At 40.7% G+C, this 24,175-nt stretch overlaps 1 protein-coding gene across 2 annotated transcripts in view; it reads right to left on the bottom strand.

The window, feature by feature from the left end:
* Positions 1-1,378: 1,378 nt before the first annotated feature.
* DCLK1 (doublecortin like kinase 1) overlaps positions 1,379-24,175 on the bottom strand; it is a gene marked incomplete at both ends in the record, with an annotated part of 253,514 nt that continues 230,717 nt past the window's right edge. The window contains 3 exons of one of the 2 annotated variants that reach the window (XM_082485225.1): positions 1,486-1,543; positions 10,874-10,947; positions 16,663-16,776. In XM_082485225.1, the coding sequence (XP_082341351.1) occupies positions 1,486-1,543; positions 10,874-10,947; positions 16,663-16,776 (246 nt within the window). Of the gene's footprint in view, positions 1,544-10,873; positions 10,948-16,662; positions 16,777-24,175 lie in introns of both variants that reach the window. The other variant, XM_082485224.1, reaches the window with a different exon arrangement.

Genomic DNA, 24,175 nt, shown 5'->3' with positions numbered 1-24,175 from the left:
GCGGTGAGAAAGAAAGAGGAAACGGCATTTATGCGACTTTCCAAAAACACTGGGAAAACATTTTAACTTTAGAGGGGAAAACTTCAATTTTATATGAGCAGTAACAGAAAGTATAAATTTCATAGTGCTGTTTTTTACTTTAGATCAGGATTTTGGAAGTTGCATTTTTCATTCAAGTGAAAATCTGAGTGATTTTATAATAATTTTTCTTTCAAATTATCATATCTGAAGCAAAAGTCTACAAAGTGTAATATTTCTGTGGAAGCCAACTTTACGATAACAGTTAAATAAAATGTTATAATGCTGTGTTGAGGTTTTAACAAACCAGAAATATGTATACTCTGTGTAAACGCCCATTTTATTAAATATTACAAATAGAAATGGTGAATAATTTTTAGTTTCTCCATTCTAAGACAAAACTTTTGCTAATTCAATTTAGGCTTTACACGTACGTTAGACGACTTGTATTTTCCCCGATTTAGAAGTACTCTAGCTATTTTAAGGGTAATTCTCATCAATGTTAATCTTTAAAAACGTCTCTCCCGGAATAACCAGGTCATGCTGAGAGGATGCCTGTACTTCGCTGAATGCGAGGCAAAGGGACCAGGAACTTCTCAACTGGATCATTACATACCATTACACGACAGAACGTGTCCTCAAGCCATTTCTCAAGACTCTGCATTGTCATTAGCAGCAAACGATATGGAAGCAACCTTTTACGGCCATCATCACGTCATCTTCTGTAAACTATGAGGCTGCCCTAAACTGAATTTCACATTTAGCCTGCATAATACGCTCCAACAACAGTCACTCCCTGTGGAAGTACGATGCAGGTTTAGAACGAGGTGCTGTAGAAGATACTGTTTATTTAATTTTATTTTCGTTTTTAAAGCCTACATTTGTAACCCCTAAGCAATAGTGCGTCTGATAGTGTTTTGGCCAGAAACAGGCAAGGAACTTTAGGGTAGTATAAAAGATATGTGCGTATAAAAGCAAAAAAGCCAGAATAAAGCCCTAATGCGGGTTGTCAAGATTTAAGCTGATCGTTTACTCAGAGGGTTAACATGTGCTAAAATTACATACTGCAGTTCCTAGCTTCACTGATGAAAACATTCACTGCTTCTATCTTTAAATAAAAAAGCAAAATAGCCTTAACCCTTTGAGCATCGTATTAGCAGCAAGTTGCAATCTAAACAGAGAACAAGTATTTCAATCAATTAGGAAATTATTCTTACAAAGATTCTGTGAGCACCCTTTTGCGTTCCACCATCCCAGCGTTTACTGCTGGATAGATCAGCTGTAATCACTTCACACAGGTCTGAAGGATTTTCGGGGTCTCAAAGGGTTAAAGCCAAGACTTTTGAGTAAAAGTGTTTTATTAAAAGGGTGAGTTAGGTGAGCGAACAGTCTCGGATGAACTTGGTGAATAGTCTTCCGATTCGGAGTTGAGTTCAGGTGGAGCTTGCTGTGCCTTATAACGTCCCCTCACATCCTGGTTGCGTCTTCGTCGGAAAACCTGCCTCTCCTTATCAAGAGCGGTGGTCTGGCAGGGGCATAAAATAAGAATAAATGAAATTAGGCTGTGTGTGAAACGCAAAGCTAATGAAAACCATGAGTTTTTATGTGGCCTGCAAATACCAGGGATAATAAATGTTCAGACCAAATTAAACCTGCTCTGTCTCAGTCGGGTCTGAAAGGTTGAGCCCACAACATAGCTAAATGCTTTAAAAAGTGCATTTCCCAAACCTTAAGAGGTAGCGTGACATCATCAAGCAGATACAGTACCATATATATGGATGCCATATGTTCTACTTCTGGATGCTATTAATTTCAGCCTTTAATAGATTCAAATTTCAAGCCAAATACCAACTGACCTTCCCCCCACCCTTCTCCAAGTATAAATCTGTTTCTACAGGCAAGGCAGAGATGTACGCTTGTCTTTGATTTGACCTAATGAAGGCTGATACACACTCACCCATGTTCAAGTCAGTGCAATCGGCTAACAAAGATGGATTGTGATGAAGTCGTCAGACAAGAGAGAAAAACAAACACCAAAGGGAGCTAGCCCCGCTCTTTGACACCTCCTCATGCCGCTCAATGGATGTTCTTAGGGAGAACGCTGAAGAGCTCTGACGGAAAGACCCGTTTAGCCTGAGCACCCTGTCTCCTCCTGTTAACCAAGATCTCTCGAATTAAATACTCCACTAATTTTATCTAGGTCTATCTAGAAAAGGGGAAGAAGAGCGTTTCCTTGATGGGCTTTATATTTTGATCAGTTTCTGTCACTGTTGAGAACGCAGGTCTTAATAAGACGACTGTGACTTCTAGCCACATCCTTTCTGCTGCTTTGTCTGGCACATTCACAAGGGGAAACTGCAATCCAGGTAAGGGCAGCCCAAATCTGGCCAACGATTTCAAGCACGGGACTGGGTTTCGCTGTTTTCTTCATTACCAGGTATTCGACTGCAGTCCCTGAAATTGCGGTAAAATTACGACTTCGACAGGATGGCCTTGATTCAGCAAGAGCACTTTGACACTCGGTTAACTGCCTTCTGAAGGAGGGCTGCCTTCTTAAAACACGGCCCGTGGTTTTTTGGAAAAAGCAAAATGGGAAAAGGCAGAGGGCTAGTAAGATGACATACTACGTGCAAACGAATATCTGATCATGGCACCGGAGACAAAGATAACTTTGAGAACTGAACAAGTTTAACTGCTAAGGCTTGTAAAATTTGTCCCTCGTATGAAAATCTCCATTTAAAAGAATGCAGCCAAAAGGTTATTCTGCTTCAAAGGATTCGTTGTTTTCTCTTGAGATATACATGACTGATTTCTCTAGAAAATTTACCAGTTATAGTGTGAGCCTCATAGGAGAGCAGAGATGTATTTATAGCCAACATATTTTTGAGAACAAAATGAAAACTGAATCCATCATACTGGTGCAGAATAGCATTATAGCAATCCCTGCTCTAAAATAATGCAATCAGCATTCAGTAATGATGTAATAGAGACAGAAAGATGGACAGGAGTACAGAGCTACTATAGCAAATGGATTTAGTCAGGCTAAATTGCTGAACTATTATTTTTGTGTCTAGAACCTACCTTAAAGGGGTAAATAATTAACTTTGATAAGTTCATCTCTATGTTTTAAATAATATTTGCTACAATATCCAGTACTTCTCATCTGTTGAGAATTTCTTTGTTTACTGCCAATCTTTTGGTTAAGAGCTCTAATTAGTATTTGCAATGCCCTCTACGTTTCTTAGCCTTGAACCAATTCAGTTTTTGATTACTTTTTAATGTGAAACAGAATACCTCGATCTTTTACACACGGTGAATATACTGCAAACGGTATGTAATTCTGTGTGAAAATTGAAAAGAATGGCATATATTACCATTCTATAAAATACAGATTTACATTTAAAATATTTTTTATGCTTACAGGAAATAAGCATTTATTTAAAGTTTAAGCCACATCACATTATCCTGTGATAATAGATACTCTCCTCTGAGAAAATCAAACACTTCTGGCCAAATAAACAGAAATACTTGTATTAAATTCAAAATTTATTTTTAAAATTTGCTACATGAGAATGGTAAATACATATGTAAAAACTAAAAGTATTTAAAATTAGATAAGTTACACGGAAGTGAATACTCTTGAATAAAAGATTCCTTTTGAAATTTAACCTAGGATATTGCTTTTTTAAAAGGACAAAAATATGAAATTGCAAAACTAGCTAGATAACTAAATATCAGGACATCATTTTAAAGATGTCTTCAAAAAATAAACCCCAAGATACTGCTTTTCTACTATTTTTGGGGAAGCTTTGGGGGCTTTTGTTTAAATATATTTGTTTAAATACACATAAGGGCACTTCCTGCCTTGTCAATCAAAAACGTTAAGCAAAAATACCCGATCGTCCCACCTAATCCAGCACCTTACGCCGTAGTTTGTAGGACCGACTATTTCTGGCTTCCTAACCCTGCAGAAACTTCCTGAGATATTTCGAGACTATGTTTTTCTTTACATATGTAACCCAAGTCTCCCCTGGATTTGATCTAATTTGGTCTTTATAAAGGCACGCTTGTAGACTCGGGGGCATTATTGAGCTTAATCTCCTGGGCTGAGAGACATTTAGAACCTTTCTCACCCAAAGAGTTTATCGAATAAAAATGTATAAAGTCACAGGGAGCCAAAGAAGGGAGAATTTATCTAGTGAAAGTAAAAATACACAGACCATATTCTAACATTTAGTGTTTCATACGTCAGAACCACAAAATGGGTCAGTTCTGGCCACAGCCAGAGCGCTCACAAGCCCTGCAAGAACTTGCAAGACCCGACTCGTTCTGCCCGATGTTACGATGACGTTGTGCACTTCCAGTGTCTATTCCGCTGCCAGGCGGCGGAACGGCCACTCTGCGTTCTGCACAAACGCTAGTTTTCATTTAATGAGGTCACAGTTATTTTTTACCTGCAAATAATTTCAAAATACGATAGATTAATGCTATGGAATGCTGCGGAGACGGCAAGATACATTGGAGTAATGACTGCATGTGTTTTGTAGGTGCGATTCTCACCTACTGTACCTTCTTGTGCACATGGGCATAGTCAGAAAATCAGCTTTTTCATTATTATTACTGTTTGTGTAACAAAGGCCTCTTATACGCATTGCCTTGGTTTAATAGATTTATTATTTCATCTACTATTCAGCTGGGTGGTTCAGCGATGCATGAACCAGTCCATTATGGATTTCCAGGGCATTTCTACTTTAAGCTACTCTTTCAATAAATAATAAGAGGATCTGAAGTGCACTTATGCTTCACAGGGCTGCAAATCCCAGATTTTCATTATCACATTTTGACATTTTTTTTTTCCCAGCTCAGGGTGAGAGAGCGAGAACTTTGAGCACTTTGATAGTAACGGCAACTAAAATGTAAGGGTAGCGTTCCTATTTAAGATATGCGGCTGTCCTCTTAAAATCCATCTGAGGAAATGTAGAGCTTCTTATCCAGCAGCAGATAAGTGGATTGCTTCTAATAGTTCGGTGCTGATGGGTCTGAAGCACTTCATTAAGCACTAATGTATTTTGCATCAACATTTAGTAATCCTGACACCCGGTACCAAATGGTTAACAAGCCGGTTTTGGAAATGCATTTAATTTGAAGTAATGGGGCATTATTTTAAGATCATTGTTTCTGTCACCTATATACTAAGGTGCAGTTAGCATTTTTCCAGGATTTTGCCACAGGGAGGGTCTTCTTCCTGATTTCTGTCTTGATGTCGCAGGACTCCTGAGCCGTGCGAATTCTTTTTTCTTGGAAAACATTGAACTCTGCGTTTATGAACAGACATTCAAAACCTACGTCTGCTTTGATATATATGTTGGATTTGCAGTGGGAAGCACCTTATTTTAGCTGCAGGGTGATATTTTCTGTCAGGTCAGTAATTATTGGGTTGAAGTAACTGCATTTTATGAATGCGAGCAGTGACTGTTTTTCTTTTCACTTGTCTTAATTTAGTGCCGGCCACCAAATATAGATATATATTCCTTTCATTAATAAAAGAACATTATTGTGCATTTTGCCTCTTAGCCCATCCATTATTCATACCAGCCAGGAGACTGAACTGGGATGCAGCTGTTCACGCATTAATCTAAGAAACCCTTCCCTCCACTCGCTTTCATTCTGCAGGAGCATATTTGCTATTTGTTTGCAGTTTTCGTGATGCTTTGTTTAGCGTGTGGAATTACACGGCCATATGTATTGAAACACTGGCGTTTTTCTTTCAGCGCGTTCTTTTCTATACACGGATGTGTATGCACGTATTTAAATGATCGCACCTCGGTAATTTTATCCTGTTTCCTTCAGCTTCTGGCTAGTGACCTCGATACGTTGAGATATGTCACGGCAGGTTCCTCTACTGTAAAAATGAGCATTAAACAATGCTCATGGCACGAGCCAGGCAGCCCTTCAGTCTGACCTTTTTGTATTTTTTCCATGGGTTTCTCAGGTTATATATATATATATGTGTGTGTTTGTAAATATATATATATGTGTGTGATTGATACATGATTCAAGACACTTTTTGGAGAGTACTTCGAACTTAGCAATGCACCTCAGTCCAGGAGTGAAAGACACATGTTATTTTTAGCCCCTCAGGCACAAGCTATAACTAAGTCAAGTTACACGGTGATTTGGAGACGTGCAAATAACCACATCGAGGGGACAAATTAATCGAGTGGATTTGAACCTAGACCTCCAAATACAAAAGGCCAGTCCTTTAGCGCACCATGTAACTTCGGGCATGAAATTTAGCTAGAATGAAAGTAAAAAAAGAAAAAAAAGACAAATCAATTTGATGTATGCTTTGTATTGTATTGGTGAGTGAATACAAAGACAAGTATTCTACACGTATAACTGCTGAATTCATACTGCTATATTTAAGATCGTGTTTACTCTTTGCCATCCCCCCTTTTTAAAGACGCGATTCCTCAGCTGGTTTCAATTACACGTGGAAGAGACTTAGTGCCAAGTTGTTTGCATGGGTGAATTTTATTTATGGTTTGTAAATCAGTTGTGGTTTTCTTAGTCAAAGAGCAGGAGAAGAGATTTTTAATAAGTTTAGACGTTTGCTCGTTTTTACCAATATTCAGTTTACAGAGGGGTTTACGGTATTAAAAATGGCACTGTACAGATAGCGAGCCTGATTCCCAACTTCCTCATCCCACTGTCAAGACGCCTGGCTGTAACTTTTGACTTCAAAGTGTATTGTATCCACTCGGGACAGGTGTAAGTAACTTGACAGATGCTTAGTAATGGGAATTAGGAACCAAAGACAGAGGATGGAACTACGGATTTTCAAATGAGCTATTCAGATACTTTTTTAACTGTGACAGTGAGAACTGTATTTTTTAAATCCAATATTTTATGAATTCAGTATTGACTGGATTGATGATTTTGTTAAGCATCCCATGTAACTCATCTCCTTGCTATTGTCATTACATAGATAAGATCATTAATGACTTTCCCATACATTTCCTGGGTTTTATTTTGCATCTTTATCTTTTATATAGCGTCTGTGGATATATACAAAATAACATACGCTAACGTTTTATACTAATCTTCTTATACTAATATTTTCTACTAATATTTTATGTTAGATACACCCACTCTGGTGCTCCCTTGATATTCTGAATCAGCACAGAAAAAGCAGAAAATTCAGCCCATTCGGTCAGCAGCAGATTAAAATAATGTTAAGATTCAAACATTAACCAGAATCAGTGAGGAAATTCAGGGTCAAAGAAAACATTGGTAAGTTAAGCAAAGTATTGCCTTCAAAATGTGCTGCCATTAGGAGGAACAGATTGCAGCTGAAGGCGGCTATGGACCGGACACTGCAACATTTGGGGCTTAAGGTAAGGCTTGAAATACTCTTAATATTCTGGTTTAGTTACAAGAAAGCCAAAAAACTGGAGTTACGCAAACTGTTAAAAGCCTCAGCTAAGTACATCTTAAAGAAAAGCTCCTTATAAGACATTAAATCTATCAGTTATGATATTTCTGAAGGATAACGCAGGTGCTATTTGGATTTTTTTGGGGTCACTGTTCTTAAGGTCCAGTAGAAGGGAAATTATAAAAGACGAATGCATTGGCTTTAACCCTTTTACAATGACTTGAGTTGTAATTTGGGGTGAATGAAGATGTGATTGCACCGTGGGCATTACCCACCTGCACCAAGGTTGGCTTTCCCGGATACCAAGAACAAGTTTCACCAGCCTTGGGGCAGCGCAGACTTCAGGGCTTTAACTGGGACCTCCAGGTCTCATTCCCTACTAACGCTGCTTTGGCCTTTTCTGCCTTTCTGATCTCAGGCCTGATTAGGTGAACTGCTTTTAAAACACGTAGCGGTTTGGGCTCCAAATGATTTTACTGATTTGGCCCCTGTGGTTTTTTTTTTTTTTTCTGTTCCTCCTATGCAAGGAGCACTGTAAGATTTTCCAGGTTTTATATCTCATACCTGCTATAACAAATATTACTGTACATCAGGTTTGTTGTATTTTAGTATCTCAAAAAAGTCATGTCACTTTTGCACTTATCTTACTGAAAGGGTATAAAACAGGATGCAGAAGGAGTGCTCAGAAAATTAAGGCTTTGAGGCACTTTGAATAGGGAAGTCTTTTAGGCAGCAAAAGGAAAAGGTTTTCTGGTTGATTGAAGGAGGAAATAGTGCCATTTAAAAAGATATTTTAGAAGACTGCTAGAAACTAGGGATGAAAACGATCAAAGGAGCAGAGAAGAAACGAGTACTTTAACACTAACAAAGGGAGCATTACGTTTTCCTTGGGACCCGCTTTCATTTTTCGCTCTGCTTGTGAATTCGGGTTCGTTTTCATGGGCCTGTGCTAAATTAACTGTTTTATAGATGGCAATCGATGAACCTTTTCATATGCTTTGCATTTGCGCTACTAAAAAGTAAACACTTGCTATATCGAACTGGTTTTATTTAGACTAAAACGTTGGTCACTACAGCAGTTGGCTGTTTCTTGGAGATGAAAGGTCCCCCCTGTTCGAGCAGCTCCTAATTAAGCATCTATGCCCGCTCTCCCAATTTGCCTTTCCACACTAGGTGCCCTGTTTAGAAAGCACTAATTATAAACATTGTTGTTACTGCCCCCAGCTGGAAAACAGAGCAGTTTATGTATGAATAAGAGAGATTATCGCCCATCTGCTCCAGCCCATTATTCAGGGACGTGTCATTTTGTATGCTGATGGCAGCCATTACTACTGCTTTAGTCAAATGGCCTTTTTTTTTTTTTCTTTTATAGCCTTTATTTATTTTCCAAGTTGCAGAATTAGAGTCTTCCCCCCCCCCCCCCCCCCCAACACCACCACCACCTCCACCCAAACGCACATGGTTTGTTTCAAAACCTGGGCTATGCAGTTAAACTGAGTCAAGGCCAATCTGCGAGGAGATGGCTCGCGTTTATCGCGGGCTCCTGTTCCTGGTGGTCTGCTCCCCCCGAAGCTGGGGCTTCAAAAGATCCAAACGTTGCGTATAGCAATAGGAAAGAAAGATTTCTTTTCTTTTCTTTTCTTTTTTTTTTTTTTTTTTTGGTGTAAAATAAAAATAGCAAAGCAGAGAAGGAGTGCAAGCTGATCACGGATAGCAATTAAACTCCGGGAAGATAAATAAAGCTCATGTGAGCTTTCCCCCCGTTTTACAGAGGAGGCATTAAATTGGCAACTATTTGACAAAGTCCTGCTTGACACAAAATGCCATCTTTCCTTCGTGAGCAGAGAAGAAAAAATTCCTCTAGTACTATCAAACCCACACTCAGCTAAAACTGGGTACCCCATTCTCCCCTTCTGCAAACCCCAAAAAGCACAGCTGCTGTGCTGCCGGCTCTCGGCTGCGTCACAGGGCTGGAGCCTGCGACGCACGGTGCCAAGGACAAGACAGATCAAGCGGGTTTTGCTCTGTCCTCCCAGGTCACCTCCCAGGTTTATAGCCACCAGCACAAGTGCGACAGGCTGGAATTACAGGTACTGCTGCACACTCCAGCGCTTGGAGTGATTCTCAATTCTTGCTAGCCGGCTGATGGATGGCAACTACTTTTTTTTTACTTTTTTGCCTGAAAAATTGGATTTTGTTTGTTTGTTTGTTTTGTTTTGTTTTTTCTTTCCCCAGAACATCCATATCAGGATCTACTTAACCCTCAGTGTGTGCTCAGGGAACTGTTAGGTTTGATGGAAACCGTGCTGTAGCCCGATCCATGCACTCAGTGAAATGATCCAAGGTGGGAATTTTACTTGACTGGAAACACGTGCAGTGCCCATCTCTGCTGTTTCACTAATGCGGTTAATTTGCTGAGTTTTTCCAAATACCTCACAGATGAGTTTTTAACGGCTTCAATCACTGCACTGTTAGAAAATGCAGGTTTCGCAAGAAACTTATAAAAATTTCTCCAGCTATCAAAATGCAGGTCTTGTGAGTAACAAGAAGGAAAAAAGCCAGCAAATAACCACTTGATGGAAATTCCAGGGCTCTGGATTGATTGAGGAGGTGCAGAGGCCTCGCGTGGGCTATTAGACCTGGATCCCTCCTTGCCCCCACTCCAGAATAACCCCCTCCCGCCCAGAGTCCCATTACATCATACAGTTGAGCCAGCTAACGACAACCCTGGCACAGTTACACAATGAAGAAAAATATATTCAAAAGACTCATGCAATATTTAAAAAAAAAAATCAAAATCAAATCAAAATAAATAGGTATCAGAAGGGTTTTAAAAAGAAAAGAGAAAGAATGCATTGTTAGAAACACAAGCTTACCAGCACATACAATGCATTGTATTTCATTGAACTTGGGAGAGTTTCTACGGACCGCGTTGCGTAAATGCATTGTTCAATCTAAGGTAAGGATTGTGTTTAGTGGGTTTAAAATGACAGTATATAGCTCCACATCTCGCATGGAAAAAGAGGAAAATATATGCTGAGAGCCTGTTGCTGCTCCGTGTGTTTCCAAACAGGAGCGCAGGGGAAGCAGATGCCTTAACAAGCAATAGGGAGGGGGAGGGTGCGTACTTCAGCATATCTGGCAGATTTTCTATATACACTGTCCTTTTAACTATAGGGGAAATTGGTACTGAGCATGTGCGATGAAAAGAAAGCTGGCGATGTGGGTGTGAGGGATGGGTGAAGAAAGGGAATGAGGGGGTGTGGCATCTCAATCAAGATTAAAACGAAACTGATAAAGCAGCATATGGACCGGATAACAAATCAAAAAGCATGTTTATCCACTGAAGGAACTGGTTAATGGAGACTGCCAGCACGTTGCCATGGAAACACTGACTGTTGGCGCTGCACCATCTCATACCTTATCCAATACATTCCTGGTTGTTGGTAGTAGTCCAAAGACCCTGATCTCTTGATGGTAAACCCGTGGTCCAGCTGAGCAGAGAGAAACGGGGCAACTCAGTGGATCGACATTAGGCTAAAGAATTCAGACTCCAGAGCAAGCTGTTCCTTATTTAGTGCATATTTACTGTTTTCACTTTCAGAAGGCACTTATCTAACATCCTAAAGCTATGTACCGGAGACGAAAACAAAAAAGAAGAAGAAAAAAAAAAGAAGTAAAGAAAGAAAAGAAAAAGATACTAACTCTAGATTCCGTCTTGCTAAATGAGAAGCCGATTTATTCAGACTAAAATGGAGTTTCGAAATAGGTTACTTAATGCATAATGCATTCATTTAAAAGTCTGACAAATATCTTGTTACCTCCAAAGACAGAAGTGCCCTTTTAAGTTGCACATACCAGTAATGGAAAATTATCTTTTGCAATTAAACTGAGAGGTTTAATAATTTAAAAAAAAATGCAGTGCAACCATCACAAGGAGCAGGCTAGACAGACTACACAAGGCTTAAATTAGACTGCTTCATAATCATGGAATGTGTAAAGATGAAAAGAATCAGGTTTTGATACCCCATCAATCATGGTAATTCATTTCTAAAAATGCGTTAACCTTGGAGAGTCGGACTACTCAGAGCCACGAATAACATTGTTTATCATTTCAGCTTACACCTCATGCTCAAAAAGATAACAGTACAAAACTATTCGGTTTAAAATTGCACCAATTAAAGTCAAAATGGAAATGAACTTAACATTGTGTCCAGGAAAGTGTGCTTGTGATATTACTTAGGGAATACGGATCTTTTAAGTTTAGTTTATCATTAGCAGAATCATGTGCATAGGAACAAAGAAAATGCGTTGTTTTCTCTAACCCTTCTGTGCTGCACTAGCAGACGGTGGAGACATCATTTAGCCGAGTTAAATAAAATTTTAGGGGAAAATATCTTGAGGGAGAGACTCTGCCCGCTTTAAAACCGTTAGTTGCCAAGATTTTCACATTTTGCCCTATGAAGAGAACAGGCCATTTTGTGCTTCAATAGGAACGTGGCATATATTTCCAATACTGATGACAGTTTCTAATTCTAAATTCAGAAAAGCAGTTCAACACATTTCCAGTAACTAACCACTTCAAGGGTAGCTAGGGGCTAACTGCAAATTTAAATTTTTTCTTGATGACTGCCCTGCAAGTGTAGAATTTAATAATTTATTCCATTTTGTTAAAACAATGCCGCTTTCATCTTATTTAGAATTATTTAAAGGACGTTTTCTGCTTGAAACCATGAGAACCTCGTACCTAGAGTTAATGGCCCCTTGGCTTAACTACGCTGGTCTGCTATTGCCATCTACTGGCTTCCTTGTATGCTGCACATAAAATACACAAAAGGGATGTTTTCTTAAAAAGCAGATCCAAAAGACTGCCCTAAAATCGAATAGCTGAAAAATAATATAGAGAACACGGGGGAGAGTTGCCTCCTAACACGAGCTGAAACAACATCGGGGGTGTGGAAACTCTGCCATGAGAAACCCGACTGCGGACAGTGACCGCGGGACAACACAGACAAGAGATGGGAAGCGACAGCCGAGGCACCGGTTCATCTTTAAGCCAAGCAAAAACTCCCAGACTAGAGTTGGCTTCTCTTCCACACCATCCAAGAAAGCCCATCGCTAAAAATGCCGCTTGGAATTTGTAATTTTATTTTAAAATCGGCGGAACGCAGGGCAACGACCCATCCGCCGCCTTCCCCTTGCCGGAGTGCAGGCAGCGTCGCCGTGCCCGTGTCCCCAGCCCAGCCGGGACACTGCGAGAGGCAGAGGGCTGCACCGACTTTCTGAGCAGCTTTTCTCTTTTGCTGTCCTACTCGATTCCTCTGAGTCTCCAGCCGGAGTTTACTCCCATTGCCAAGACAGAGACCTCATACCTTCTTTAACAGAAGATTGTCATTAGTCTTTTTCTCTGTCTTAACAATGGCAAAAACACAAGCACAAGAGTGACGACATACAGGCAAAGCTTTAACACTTCAGACAAGAACACAAATTAAACGATGTTCGGTTCATACAAGGAATTACAGCACACGTCTAAATAGCAAAAGCCTTCTTAAAAAAATTATTTTGGCTCTTGGTCATTGTAGCCGCTGTCACTAAAGGCCAGAGGGTACAGCCACGGGGTATTGTTTTGTGGCCGAAGAAAAAAAAAACAAAACAAAACAGGATGATATCCTTGGAGAAATGAAGGAAAAAAAATCTATCCCCACATTTTAAAAAGGCTATTTAGTAAAAGTCTGGCGTTATGTTTTTACTGCAGTATCTTTTATAAACACCATCACAGAACTACAAAATACTGTTTCTATTGGAAAGCTGTAGGAGAAACCCGATCCTGCAAATATTTTGGCACATGCTTAACAGTAAGGCGGCCACTCTGACACAGCCCGGAGGGGCACGAGCCCAGCCCCTCTCCTACAGAGACCGGTAGTCAATGCCTACGACAAGAGTTTAAGAACAGGGCAAGATCTTTCTCCTACATACTCTCCCATCAGCAAGCGGTGGTTTTTTTTAGGGACTTGTTAATTCTCTTGGTGTTTTAAAAGCTGGCTCTCCGATTAAAATTTTGCTGGCAAAGCTATGTTGGTTTAAAGGAATTTTTTCCCAACTGACACAGTTATGCTGGCAGAACTTTTAATGATGTATTAATGTATCAACAGAAAAGTCTCTTTGCCTGTACAGTTAATTTTGTTTGAGGAATCATCTTCTGCTACGTCAGCAAAGGAACTACTTTGCTAGACACGCACAACACGTTCATTACGGTAGTTTGTCCAAGCGGACAAATCCTTTCGAATGTGGACAAACTTGAAATCTGGACACACGCACAAGGACTTGTAGGATGTCTCTGCCCTGAATGGTCAGAGACAACATTTACTGACCACATCGACAAAGCAGATGTGAGTCTGAACCAAAGGAGTCAGTATTTGGAAATTGCTGAAGGAAGCAGTAGCCATAATAGACGTACGTAAAATACACGTGGCTTCGAGCTTCCTCCCAGTCAAGCTGACCACAAACACATCTTTAGGAATTTAGTTTTCATATTATAGTTTTAATTGGTGCATACGACAAATACTGCTTGAGATCTTTGAGGTGAGTTACTTCTTACCACCAAAGAAAACAGGCATACGTGACCATACCAGTGTGCGGACAAATTAAGAACTAAATACCACATATTAGCTATCTCTGTACACAGAGTTATAATCTTTTATACTATTAAGTAAGCTATATAAATATATGCACATATTAACACATTTTCACAAACACACACACAGACACAGATGTGTTATATAATATATAGAAGGCATTTCTGCATATTATATACACAAGCACTCTCTCAAAAAGTTAGAGTAAACATACAGGCAGGCACAATAAAACAGTATTTTTGTAGAAAATATACTCAGTGCACATCTTCAGCGCTGAACAATATGTTACAGCATCTGTACATACTTTGAAAATTCTAAATGTAGAGCAGTCTTCGTTAATAAGATTTACTTCTATGACATTTGAGATTGCACAGTTAAAGGAAGATTCCCAAAAGGTAAAACCCTAATGCCGTGCATGTCACATGTATATTAAGTATGCTTTCAAATGCAGAAACAACAAATAAAGGCTTTGTTGTTTCACTTTTGGCTTTATTTTACTGATTCAATTAGTTCTGTAGAAAATAAAGGTAAATTATTCTTAAAATCAAAATTATCTAACTTTCTGGAACATTACCAAAACACTAAAGAGGTCTATACTTCCCCTCTCTTCCAAGTTTTTAGACAAATCAAATCACTTTCTGAATTCTGTAAAAATATTCTAAACGTTTCTGCTTTATAGGCCAAGTTGCAGGATTAATTGTGCCAGAGTATGATGTTCACCCATAGAGATGATCACTAAAAATAATCTGTTAAGTTTCCAAACACTAAAAAACAAATAAAAGCCATTAAGAATATAATGAAACATACACTTTTTTTTTTTTTTTCCTGATGTATAATGTTTCGCAGTGGAAAGATTCACTACAGTGCCTTTTTCATTACTCAAGTGTCAAACTGCTGTAAACAATTCGTTGGCAGAGCAACTGGGGCAAAGAAAAAAAAAGAGGAGGGTGGGGAAATTAAAAACATAAAGGAGGCGAGGGATGGATGAGGACAGAGGCATCAGTTCTCGCTTTTAAGCTTCGAAGTCATTAGCATGGAGGATCTGAGCAGTAATTCTCATGGACAAGCGTGCTGGCAGTCCATTCGAAAAGAACACGGTTTCAGCTAGTCTGTACAGAACATACCTGTGTTTCAGATGAGCAATGGGTATGTGATGTTTTAGTTGTGGGAGAGTTGTTGCAGTATTATTGCTTAAAAATGAAAATAAATAAATGCTGACTATGCAAATGCCGACTATGTTAGCTGATGACTGAGAAAATCTAGGAAAAGCATGAGGAACAACTTGCTTCCATGTTGAGGACGTCCAGGGTTGGAAAGAGTAAAGAAAAAATATGAGAGAGGCACAGCTTGAAATTTAAAGTACTTATACCAAGTAACTTTGAGAGAGTATCCGTTTTGCTGCACAAACAGTTCACACCTGTGAGCCAGATTGCATGTGCTGAGCTGAGATTACTTCATGCTGATTTAACTCACCACTGGAGGGGCTGAGCTGAGAAACATGAAAGTGGAAACAGTACAAGAAAGTGTACATGTGCAGTCACACCACCTGCAATTTATGGAAGCTGGGAATGAACACTGAGTAATCTGATATGGGAATGGTTATGTTTAACGTGGCACTTATTTTTAGTGACCATTTGGAGCGTTAACGTTACCACGAGTAATAAAGAAAAGCTTACAAACACAGGCAGATGTGTCAAAAATGTGAAGGATGTGCATGTTACTATCCAATGGCATTAGTATGAATAATCTCATAACACACTGAATATATCCTGTGCGCATGTATATATCTAATACACGTGTTCGTCTTTGGGGAAAAAATACAAATGTATGCGATGTGTGCTACACTCAGGATGCCATTGAAGCCTCAGTAAAGCTTGGCGGAACGTTTGGTCAAGCTTGGTTTCAGAAGCTCCGACACCTCCTGACCTGGAATGCCTAGACTGGAATTGCACCATGACAGAAGGCAGCAAGGAACTCCATTAAGTCTTTACCCAATTAAGTCCTTCTACTCAAAGGGAAGCAGCTTGCGCGTGGCAGTACAGTAAAACGCTGCTACTCAGCTAAATCTGAAGTGGCTCTACTCATATCAACTATGAAGGTAGCAGTGAGGCATCATAGCTCTCTTTGATGCCTTCAGAGAAAGAAGCTTAGGCTGCCATACAGATTTTCTGTTACAATTTTGAGGCAATCCCCACTTTAAAGTGCCGCCGTCCTTCTGCTACAACCTCTGTGTGGCCTCAATCCATGTGATGATTCTGCTGCCAAGTAAAATGTCACGATCCCGTAGCTCAAATTGGTGAATCTACACTGGAGTTAGGTCCACTGATCTTCTGGCAAAATGTGGAAGTGTGCGTACTGTTAGACCTCCTAAGGCTGTTAAATAACAATGTGACTCACAAGGAGAATCAATGGAGAAATTGTGCAGAATACCAGTCTAACTATGTTTTTATTAATTAAATGCTAGAACTAGCTAAAGATTAACCCTCTCTGGCTTCCTTTGGTGGCATGTCCTAAACACACACTGCATTGTGGACACATATTTAAGTGTTTTGGCTGTGTATTTCAGATGCTTACTGCTATGACAGAAACTCCGGCTGCTGTGCTGTTCGGTTTAGGGCCTGTGTTGAAATGCTTCTTTATCTTCCCAGCTACTGAGAGCTGATGTTCATTCTCCGGAAGGCCATCGTCCTGCAGAGAAATAAAGCAAAACAAAACTTCAGAGAGAAAAGGCAAAATAAGGGAATTGCAAGGTGATTCTGATAGCACCTGTCAATATAGAAAAGTTTACAAAAAGGTTTGTAATGAAATATGTGTCAGTCATTGTCTCCGTCAATATATCTAAGGTAATTATAAGATGAACACCATATTATGTCATGAACCAGCTTCTCTCTTCTTCTTTACCCAATATCTTCCTCTCAAACTTCAGGTGATCTTAATTAATAATCATTGTTAAATATTTTATTATTCTTTCTACCATGTCTTGACTACCACTGCCCAGTTATTTTTAGGTCCATTAATATTTCAAAGCTTGATAAGCTCTGACTTGTATATGATTCTGTTTACTCACGACATAAGTTTAAAGATAATGACCTCAAAAGTAGAAAGCACCCAAGAGAAACCAGAGGCCCTGTTTTGGTAGGATGCAGGAAAAGATCTCCGAAAAGCCCCGAGAGGTGCCAACAAAGTCCTTGTCGCATTGTAAAGGTTACAAACTCGGGGACTATGGGGTTGGGTGAATGTTCCAGCCACGGCTCAGTGAGTCCCACGGTGAGGAAACCCAGGCAAGACGGGAGCTGAGACATGCCCTGGCTGAGACCCTTGGGATGGGTGAGTGCGGGACCTCACCAACACCAGGATGTGTCATTGGTACGTCTGCAGGCCAGGGTAGGTGCGGGCTCACGGCGTGCTGTGGCATTCCCCGTAGCCTACGACTGTACCGTACTAAAACCATAGTTAAACAAAGCCACCTCTACAGATCGAATCTCTGACTGACGGATAACAAGGTACCGCAATTCCTTCCCCTGGTCCCAAGGCACCTGGGATGCCGTGGGGAAAGGATGGGCAGAGGTACAGACTGCCTGGGAAAGCAGAGAAGGGCTGGAGCCAGTGGTGGGTGGCCTCGTCTTCCTTGCCGAAGGACACATGTTCTCAACGTGAGTGAACCCGAGGTAAAGTAGGAACACAACTGCATGGCCAAGCAGAGGCAGACACGCGTTCTGCGGTCGTGCCCACCAAGCGAGCTGCCTGTGGGCTAGTTCCAGCCCAGAAACCACGCAGTTGGACCAGGAGGTGCCTCCTCCTGGCTCAGATATCCCACTTTTCAGAGCAAACCTGTCTATCTGCACCGAGGCACGCAGGCAGCCTCGACGCTAAAGCGAAACCCTAGCAGAAAGAAGGGCCTTAAAGTTAATGGTTGGACTTGATGATCTTAAAGGTCCCTTCCAACCTCAGCAATTCTATGACTCCATGATTCCATGACTTTGCACTTTTGTGCAAGTCAGTGGGTTGAATTCAAGCCCAAGACAAGAAAGGAGTTTTTTTTAGAAATTGCAAAGATCCTTATGCCTGAAAAAAGTGCAAAAAGCCACCGCTCAGTGAGACTTCCCCGCTAGCAGAATATGCAGGATTTCAGGCAACAGTACGCAGAATAGACGGAATAGGCAACAAAATGCAGAACAGGCAGAATACGCAGCATATCAGGTCACCATCCATCTGCAATGGTCATCCCAAGCTGGTACTGCGTGGTATGTGTAGCTATCAACCATGGAAAAAGTTCTTAAATTCCACTTAAGCAAAATCCGAGCAGAATAGAGGCAAACAAGAGACAAGAATAGAATACAGAGAGATGACAGACAATTTTTTTTTTTTTCTGGCTTTGCAGCAATTCTGAGTGCACTTAAAGAGTTACAGAGTCGCTGCAGTAAATCATTAGTTCAGTGAGCATATGGGAATTTTAGGGAGGGTGGTTAGGGTTTGTTATTTATTTAGCTTGGGGAGTTTGTGTTTAGAGATCCCTCACTCACCCCTTAACAAAATGTCTCAGCTGGCAAAATATGGTCAAGTGCACACAGCTGCAAAACACAAAACAAAACAATACAGCCCAGTAGCTGATTATTGTCTAGCACCGGGGAGTCTTGGCTCGGTGGTACATGACCCCTAAAAATAACCTGCTTTCCGCTGACCTCCCCTTTCCCAGAAGAAAGCCAGTCTGTAAAGTGAACTCTTCTTCGCTAGTGGGGGGGGGGGGGGGGGAAATCATTCTCTTGGCTTTCTTGACATGAAAGCCTGCCAAACTTTCACGTCGTCTTGTCAAAAGACTGAATTACGGAGAAGACAATAGTTACCAAGTCTGTGGTAATATTTTATTGGTGAAGCACCACACCCACAGTTCCAGTGGCGATGCGCCAGAGGCACATAGTTTGGGCTTCGGCTTTTCGATGAAATATCTTCCAGCTCAATTTAGGAGGCAGCATAGGGATATATGGGAATTACTCTATGGTTATGAAATTTTCTTACTACTGTTGGTGCTACCTGATGTTTAGTAGTTATCTTTTTATTATTATTATTATTTCAACGTGCTTTATAAACAAGCTAATATATATTAGCGGGCTCCTGGAATCACTGCAGCCAACAATAAAATAGATAGATACTGAGGGTGAGAGATGACCACTGTTTAACTACATACAAAACAGGCTGCTCTGCAGTTTAAAAAGGCAGGAAGTGTAAAAAAAACAACCCAAACCATCAGATTCGCCAGAATCAGCAGGGTAAGTTGTAGAATTGGATAACAGGCTAAACATTGCTGACAAGAATTTCATCAGGTTGCTGTAACGGGAAGGATGTCAGCCCCCAAAGAAGTTAACTGTTCCTTTCCCCTATTTTAACCTTTTGCTATAGGAACTATTTCTTGCACAGCAGGTTAGGATCACAGAATTTGATCTCAGTTTTAGCAGGCAGGACAAGATCTTTTAAAAGATGTCTAGTGATTTTTGGTGCTCAACTATGGGAACTTTAAAGGGTTATCAGCTTCAGAAAATATTGACTGCTGATGCTCTGAATGAAGCGCTCTCCTGAGCACATCTCAGAAGTTGAGCAGTCAAAATCCTTTGACAGCTTGAAAACTCTGATCCAGAATATGAGTTTTCACCTGAACAATGTAAACTGCTTGGCATTTTAAGATACAATGGGTTTTGTTTTTTTTTTTTTTATCAGCCTCCACAAAATACTTTTCATGGTCTACTTGCAAGCAATCAAAATAACATAAAATAAATAAAAGAGGCAGAGGGTCTTGGCATCATTTGAGTAATTAATAAACACTGTTTTCGTATTTGCATTGTTCTCTATGGCAGGAGACATTGCCACTCAAAGGAAAAAGAAGTGTTAAAAAGATGGAACAAAGTTCAGGCTTCCCAGACTCCTACTGCCCTGAAGCACTCAGATCCATTTCACAAAGCGGTCACAAGAGCTTTACTTTCCAAGCCTAAAATCATCAGATGAATAGGTCATTATATTACTAACAGCACAAAATTAGAGCAAATAGAAGTGCTGGAAAAGCTTTTCGACTCTGTTTCCTTTAAGGATTAGAAGGAAATTTTTCTTTGGGCAGTGTCCTAGGGCGTAACCAAAAGTAGTGCAGCTGCCAAATATGAAACGTCCTTTTAAATTAACTTCCTTACAAACGTCCAGCTCATTACTATTTACTATTCATTTCTTTTGCACACAAATTTCCAAGGCAGACATGGTTAAAGAAATATGTAAAAGCTCCAGTTTCCCTAATTCTTTTGAGGCTGGTGTGTGCCATCCTCCTCCTTCAGCAACTACACCCCACATTTTATATTGATTATTTTAACAGAGAAGGATTTGCAGAATGTAATCCATCCTTTTCGGCGTTCACTGCTTAATGCTGCCTTAGGAAATATTTACTACTTGTACAATGAAAAAGAGAGTAGGTTTGTACTGTAACTTGTACAGTATAATTCAGGTTACCAATATCATCAATGTTTAAAACGCCAGACCTCAAGCTTCCAACCTCTTTTGTAATTCTTTGGTTTTGCAAAGAATTTGAGCAGGTAAAGGGAAGAGCCGGGGTCCCTGTAGGGGAAGTATAAACTGACGGATTTGTTTCCAGGTCTAAGTGTACTGCATAGGAGAGACAAATCCAAATAAACCAAACGGCGGGGGCAAGGAACTGCCGCTGAACTGCATTGAGAATTCAAGATCTCCATCTGTGGCAGTGGCACGTAGCCAACATCTTTTCAGGTTTTGTTTTTTTGAATTGAAAACAGCTGGGATATTATTGACAGAGGAACTGCTTTACTGGTCTGACTCTGACCATAACAAGTTTTGCAGTTTCCAAGAGGATTCCAGCTATTTTTATAGCAAAAACTGAAACCGAAATGAGGGTTGGCTCCTACTGAAACTGTCAAAGCACATTCCAGGAATCTCAGCAATTTACCAAGTAATCACATAGTAAGCAGCTATAAAGTCGAATGGTTATTTACAATCTACAAAATGGTTTTATACGGTGTAAGCAGTTACAACGCTTCTATCAAAGGTTTGATCAAAGAGAGAAAATGTTTCTTAAAATTGTCGAAGAAAACACATGCCTGCTTTTCCAGCCAGCTGTCCTAGCCGGTATTTCAGCTGCACGTTTACCACTCTGTGAGTAGGTTCAAAACAGAAAAAAGAAAACGGAAAGTAAAGTCCAGCATTTGATGCCACGGAAAAATATTTAAACAGGTTACCTGGGAAAATGGAGTGTTAGGTGAAAACTCCATGTGCCATTTCTTTTCACAAAGACGGTATTTTACAAAAGTTGCAGATAATTGCTCAGGTAGTCATGCCACATAGATGGCAGAGCCTTTTATAAACAGGGATAAGGATATTAATTTCCTGTTCTGAAACCAGGAAAATGAGGTACGGGAAGGTTGTGCGGCAGACTTGCAGCTGGTCAAGCTGGTGACAGTATGGGGACGTGACGTTGGACCTGACACCGGTGTACAATCCTGCCTCCAAACACCAGCAGGCTGTCCCTGCTGGGCTGTCTACTGCGCCCTGCCCAGACCCACGTCAGGGAAGTGTCCTTATTCACGAAAGCATTTAAGCACCTGCTTCAACTCAGCTATGTTCTTATTTCTCCTGAAGTGAACTGGGATTTTAGTGCCATCTAGTTAATTTTATGCCTGCTATTAAGCGTTTCCATGTGTGATGCCTTGAAATAGGAGCGACGTTTGGAATTTGCTCCAGCACTTTCCTGAACCGGCCCCAGTGCTGGCCTTTCTCCTTCTAGAAAAAATATCTGGGGGACACATAAGAGAATTCAAAAGACGTTTTGATCTGCGTTATGAACTATCGTTACCGTATTGCTGAAGACAAAACACTGATTCGTCTCAGTTGCTAAAAGCAGCAATTGGATAGAAAAGAAGAAATTACAGAACTGTCATGGAATATTTGTTTCACTTATTTATGGACTGAACTGCTACAGGTTTTGATTGCAAAGAACTATAATCAGCATAAAACCACGAGAAAAGTTGCAGCAGAGCTAGACCAAAGGTCAATTGAACACAGTATCTTGTTTCCAACGGTGCATCGTAGTTGCTGTTTATGAAATAGTACATTTAACGACAACAAGTAGATCTTGAACTTTCCCTGGTATATCCTCTAGTTTCTGCCGACCAAGTACTTTGTGAGCCAGGAATAGTATCAAGACCACCATATTTAATAGGCACCGATGGGGTCATCCTCCAAAAATGTATCAAACTCCCTTTTGAATCTACTTATACTTGGCCTCTACAGCATCTTCTGGCAAAGGGCTCCTCATTTGAACTTACTGCACAGAAACCCAGGAATTTTCCAGGGTGCTTCAGTAACCAGAGCTCAGGTTTGGTTAGCGGAGCTCTGGAGTGTTAGAAGACTTCATCCCCTGGCCCCTTTCCCCGTCCGTCCCCGTCAGCAGGCACCAGCGAGGACAGGGGGCAGACCCTCATGTCACCTGCACACACCATCGCCATCACAGTACTGACAAAGAGCTGCACCTCTTCTTCTTAATACATCTTGCTAAAATGGCTGCCTAAAATACATTGTGGTCTAACTGAAATTAAAAAAAAGGGGGACCCGGGGGACATTCTCCCCCTCTACTCTGCACTGGTGAGGCCACAACTGGAATACTGTGTCCAGTTTTGGGCTCCCCAGTTCAAGAGGGACAGGGAACTGCTGGAGCGAGTCCAGTGAAGGGCAACTAAGATGATTAAGGGAGTGACGCATCTGCCTTATGAGGAAAGGCTGAGAGAGCTGGGACTCTGTAGCCTGGAGAAGAGAAGGCTGAGGGGAGACCTTATTATGGCGTACAAGTATCTAAAGGGTGGGTTGAAGGAGGATGGAGCCAGGCTCTTTTCAATGGTTCCCAGTGACAGGACGAGGGGCAATGGGCACAAGTTAGAACACAGGAAGTTCCGTTCAAATACACGGAAACAGTTCTTTACGGTGAGGGTGACAGAGCACTGGCACAGGCTGCCCAGGGAGGGGGGGGAGTCCCCTTCTCTGGAGATTTTCAAGACCCGCCTGGATGCAGTCCTGAGTAATGTGCTCTGGGCAATCCTGCTTTAGCAGGGGAGTTGGACTAGATGATCTCTAGAAGTCCCTTCCAACTCTGAAACTCCATGATTCCGTGATTAACAGTCCCAATGTATTTTCCAGAAAAAGAGGAAGATTAGTGACCGCATCCTTATGTGATGTAAACAAGTGATGTTTCAGTAACCTCAACGGCAGTGTGCAGCCCGACACCGTGGGTGACCTGCCCGCTCTGTGGCTTCTGATCAGCCACTTCCATCTCTTCCTCAGCAGCACTCCAGAACCCCCCACCCCGTCCTCCTCCCATGCAGACAGAGAGACACCTCAGTCACCAAAAGCCATTATAAACTGTGACAGAAGACCATGTCCAAGGACAGCACCTGGCACCAAGGAAAATTAATGTTTCAGCTGCTTGAATGTCATCTTAAAAATGAAAAGGTTTTCATCAGACATTGTCCTGCATCCTTGCACTCTTCGTACACTGCAGAAGTGCTCTGCATGAAATGGCATTTACAATTATAAAAAAAAAATGGTTTGAGCAATAAGGGAGCCTCCAAGACTAAAGCACATACTCGGTAAACACTTAACTGATCACCACTATTCTGGGCTATATGGAGGGCACTTTCATTAAAAAAAGGTTAACATTTGGCACTACTCTATATTTGAATTTTTAGAATACTGTTTTAGTGAGAAAAATATTTTGGATACAGCAGCTGAGGGACCAAACAGTATTCCAGGGAGGACTGCACACTCAAACTTGCAACAAAAGAAAAGAAACGTTATTTCTTCCTCCTTTAATTTTTTTTCTCTGCTCGGCCCAATTGTATTTCTTCTCTCAATTTTCCCTTTTGAATTTGAATCTGGATTTTCTTCAGTTTTTCTTTCTTGTCATCCAAATATTTTAAGACATATTAAATAGTTTGATAAAATTAACAAATCTTAAGTAGTGTCCTTGTCTCAAATTTAATTAAAGAGAAATCTCTTTATTCTCTGCCAGATTTATCTGTATGCCACCTCA

The sequence above is a fragment of the Vanellus vanellus genome (assembly GCF_965231255.1).
Source record: "Vanellus vanellus genome assembly, chromosome: 1".
Lineage (NCBI taxonomy): Eukaryota > Metazoa > Chordata > Aves > Charadriiformes > Charadriidae > Vanellus > Vanellus vanellus.
The sequence above is the reverse complement of the archived record's forward strand: the minus strand, read 5'-3'. Positions and strand labels throughout refer to the sequence as shown.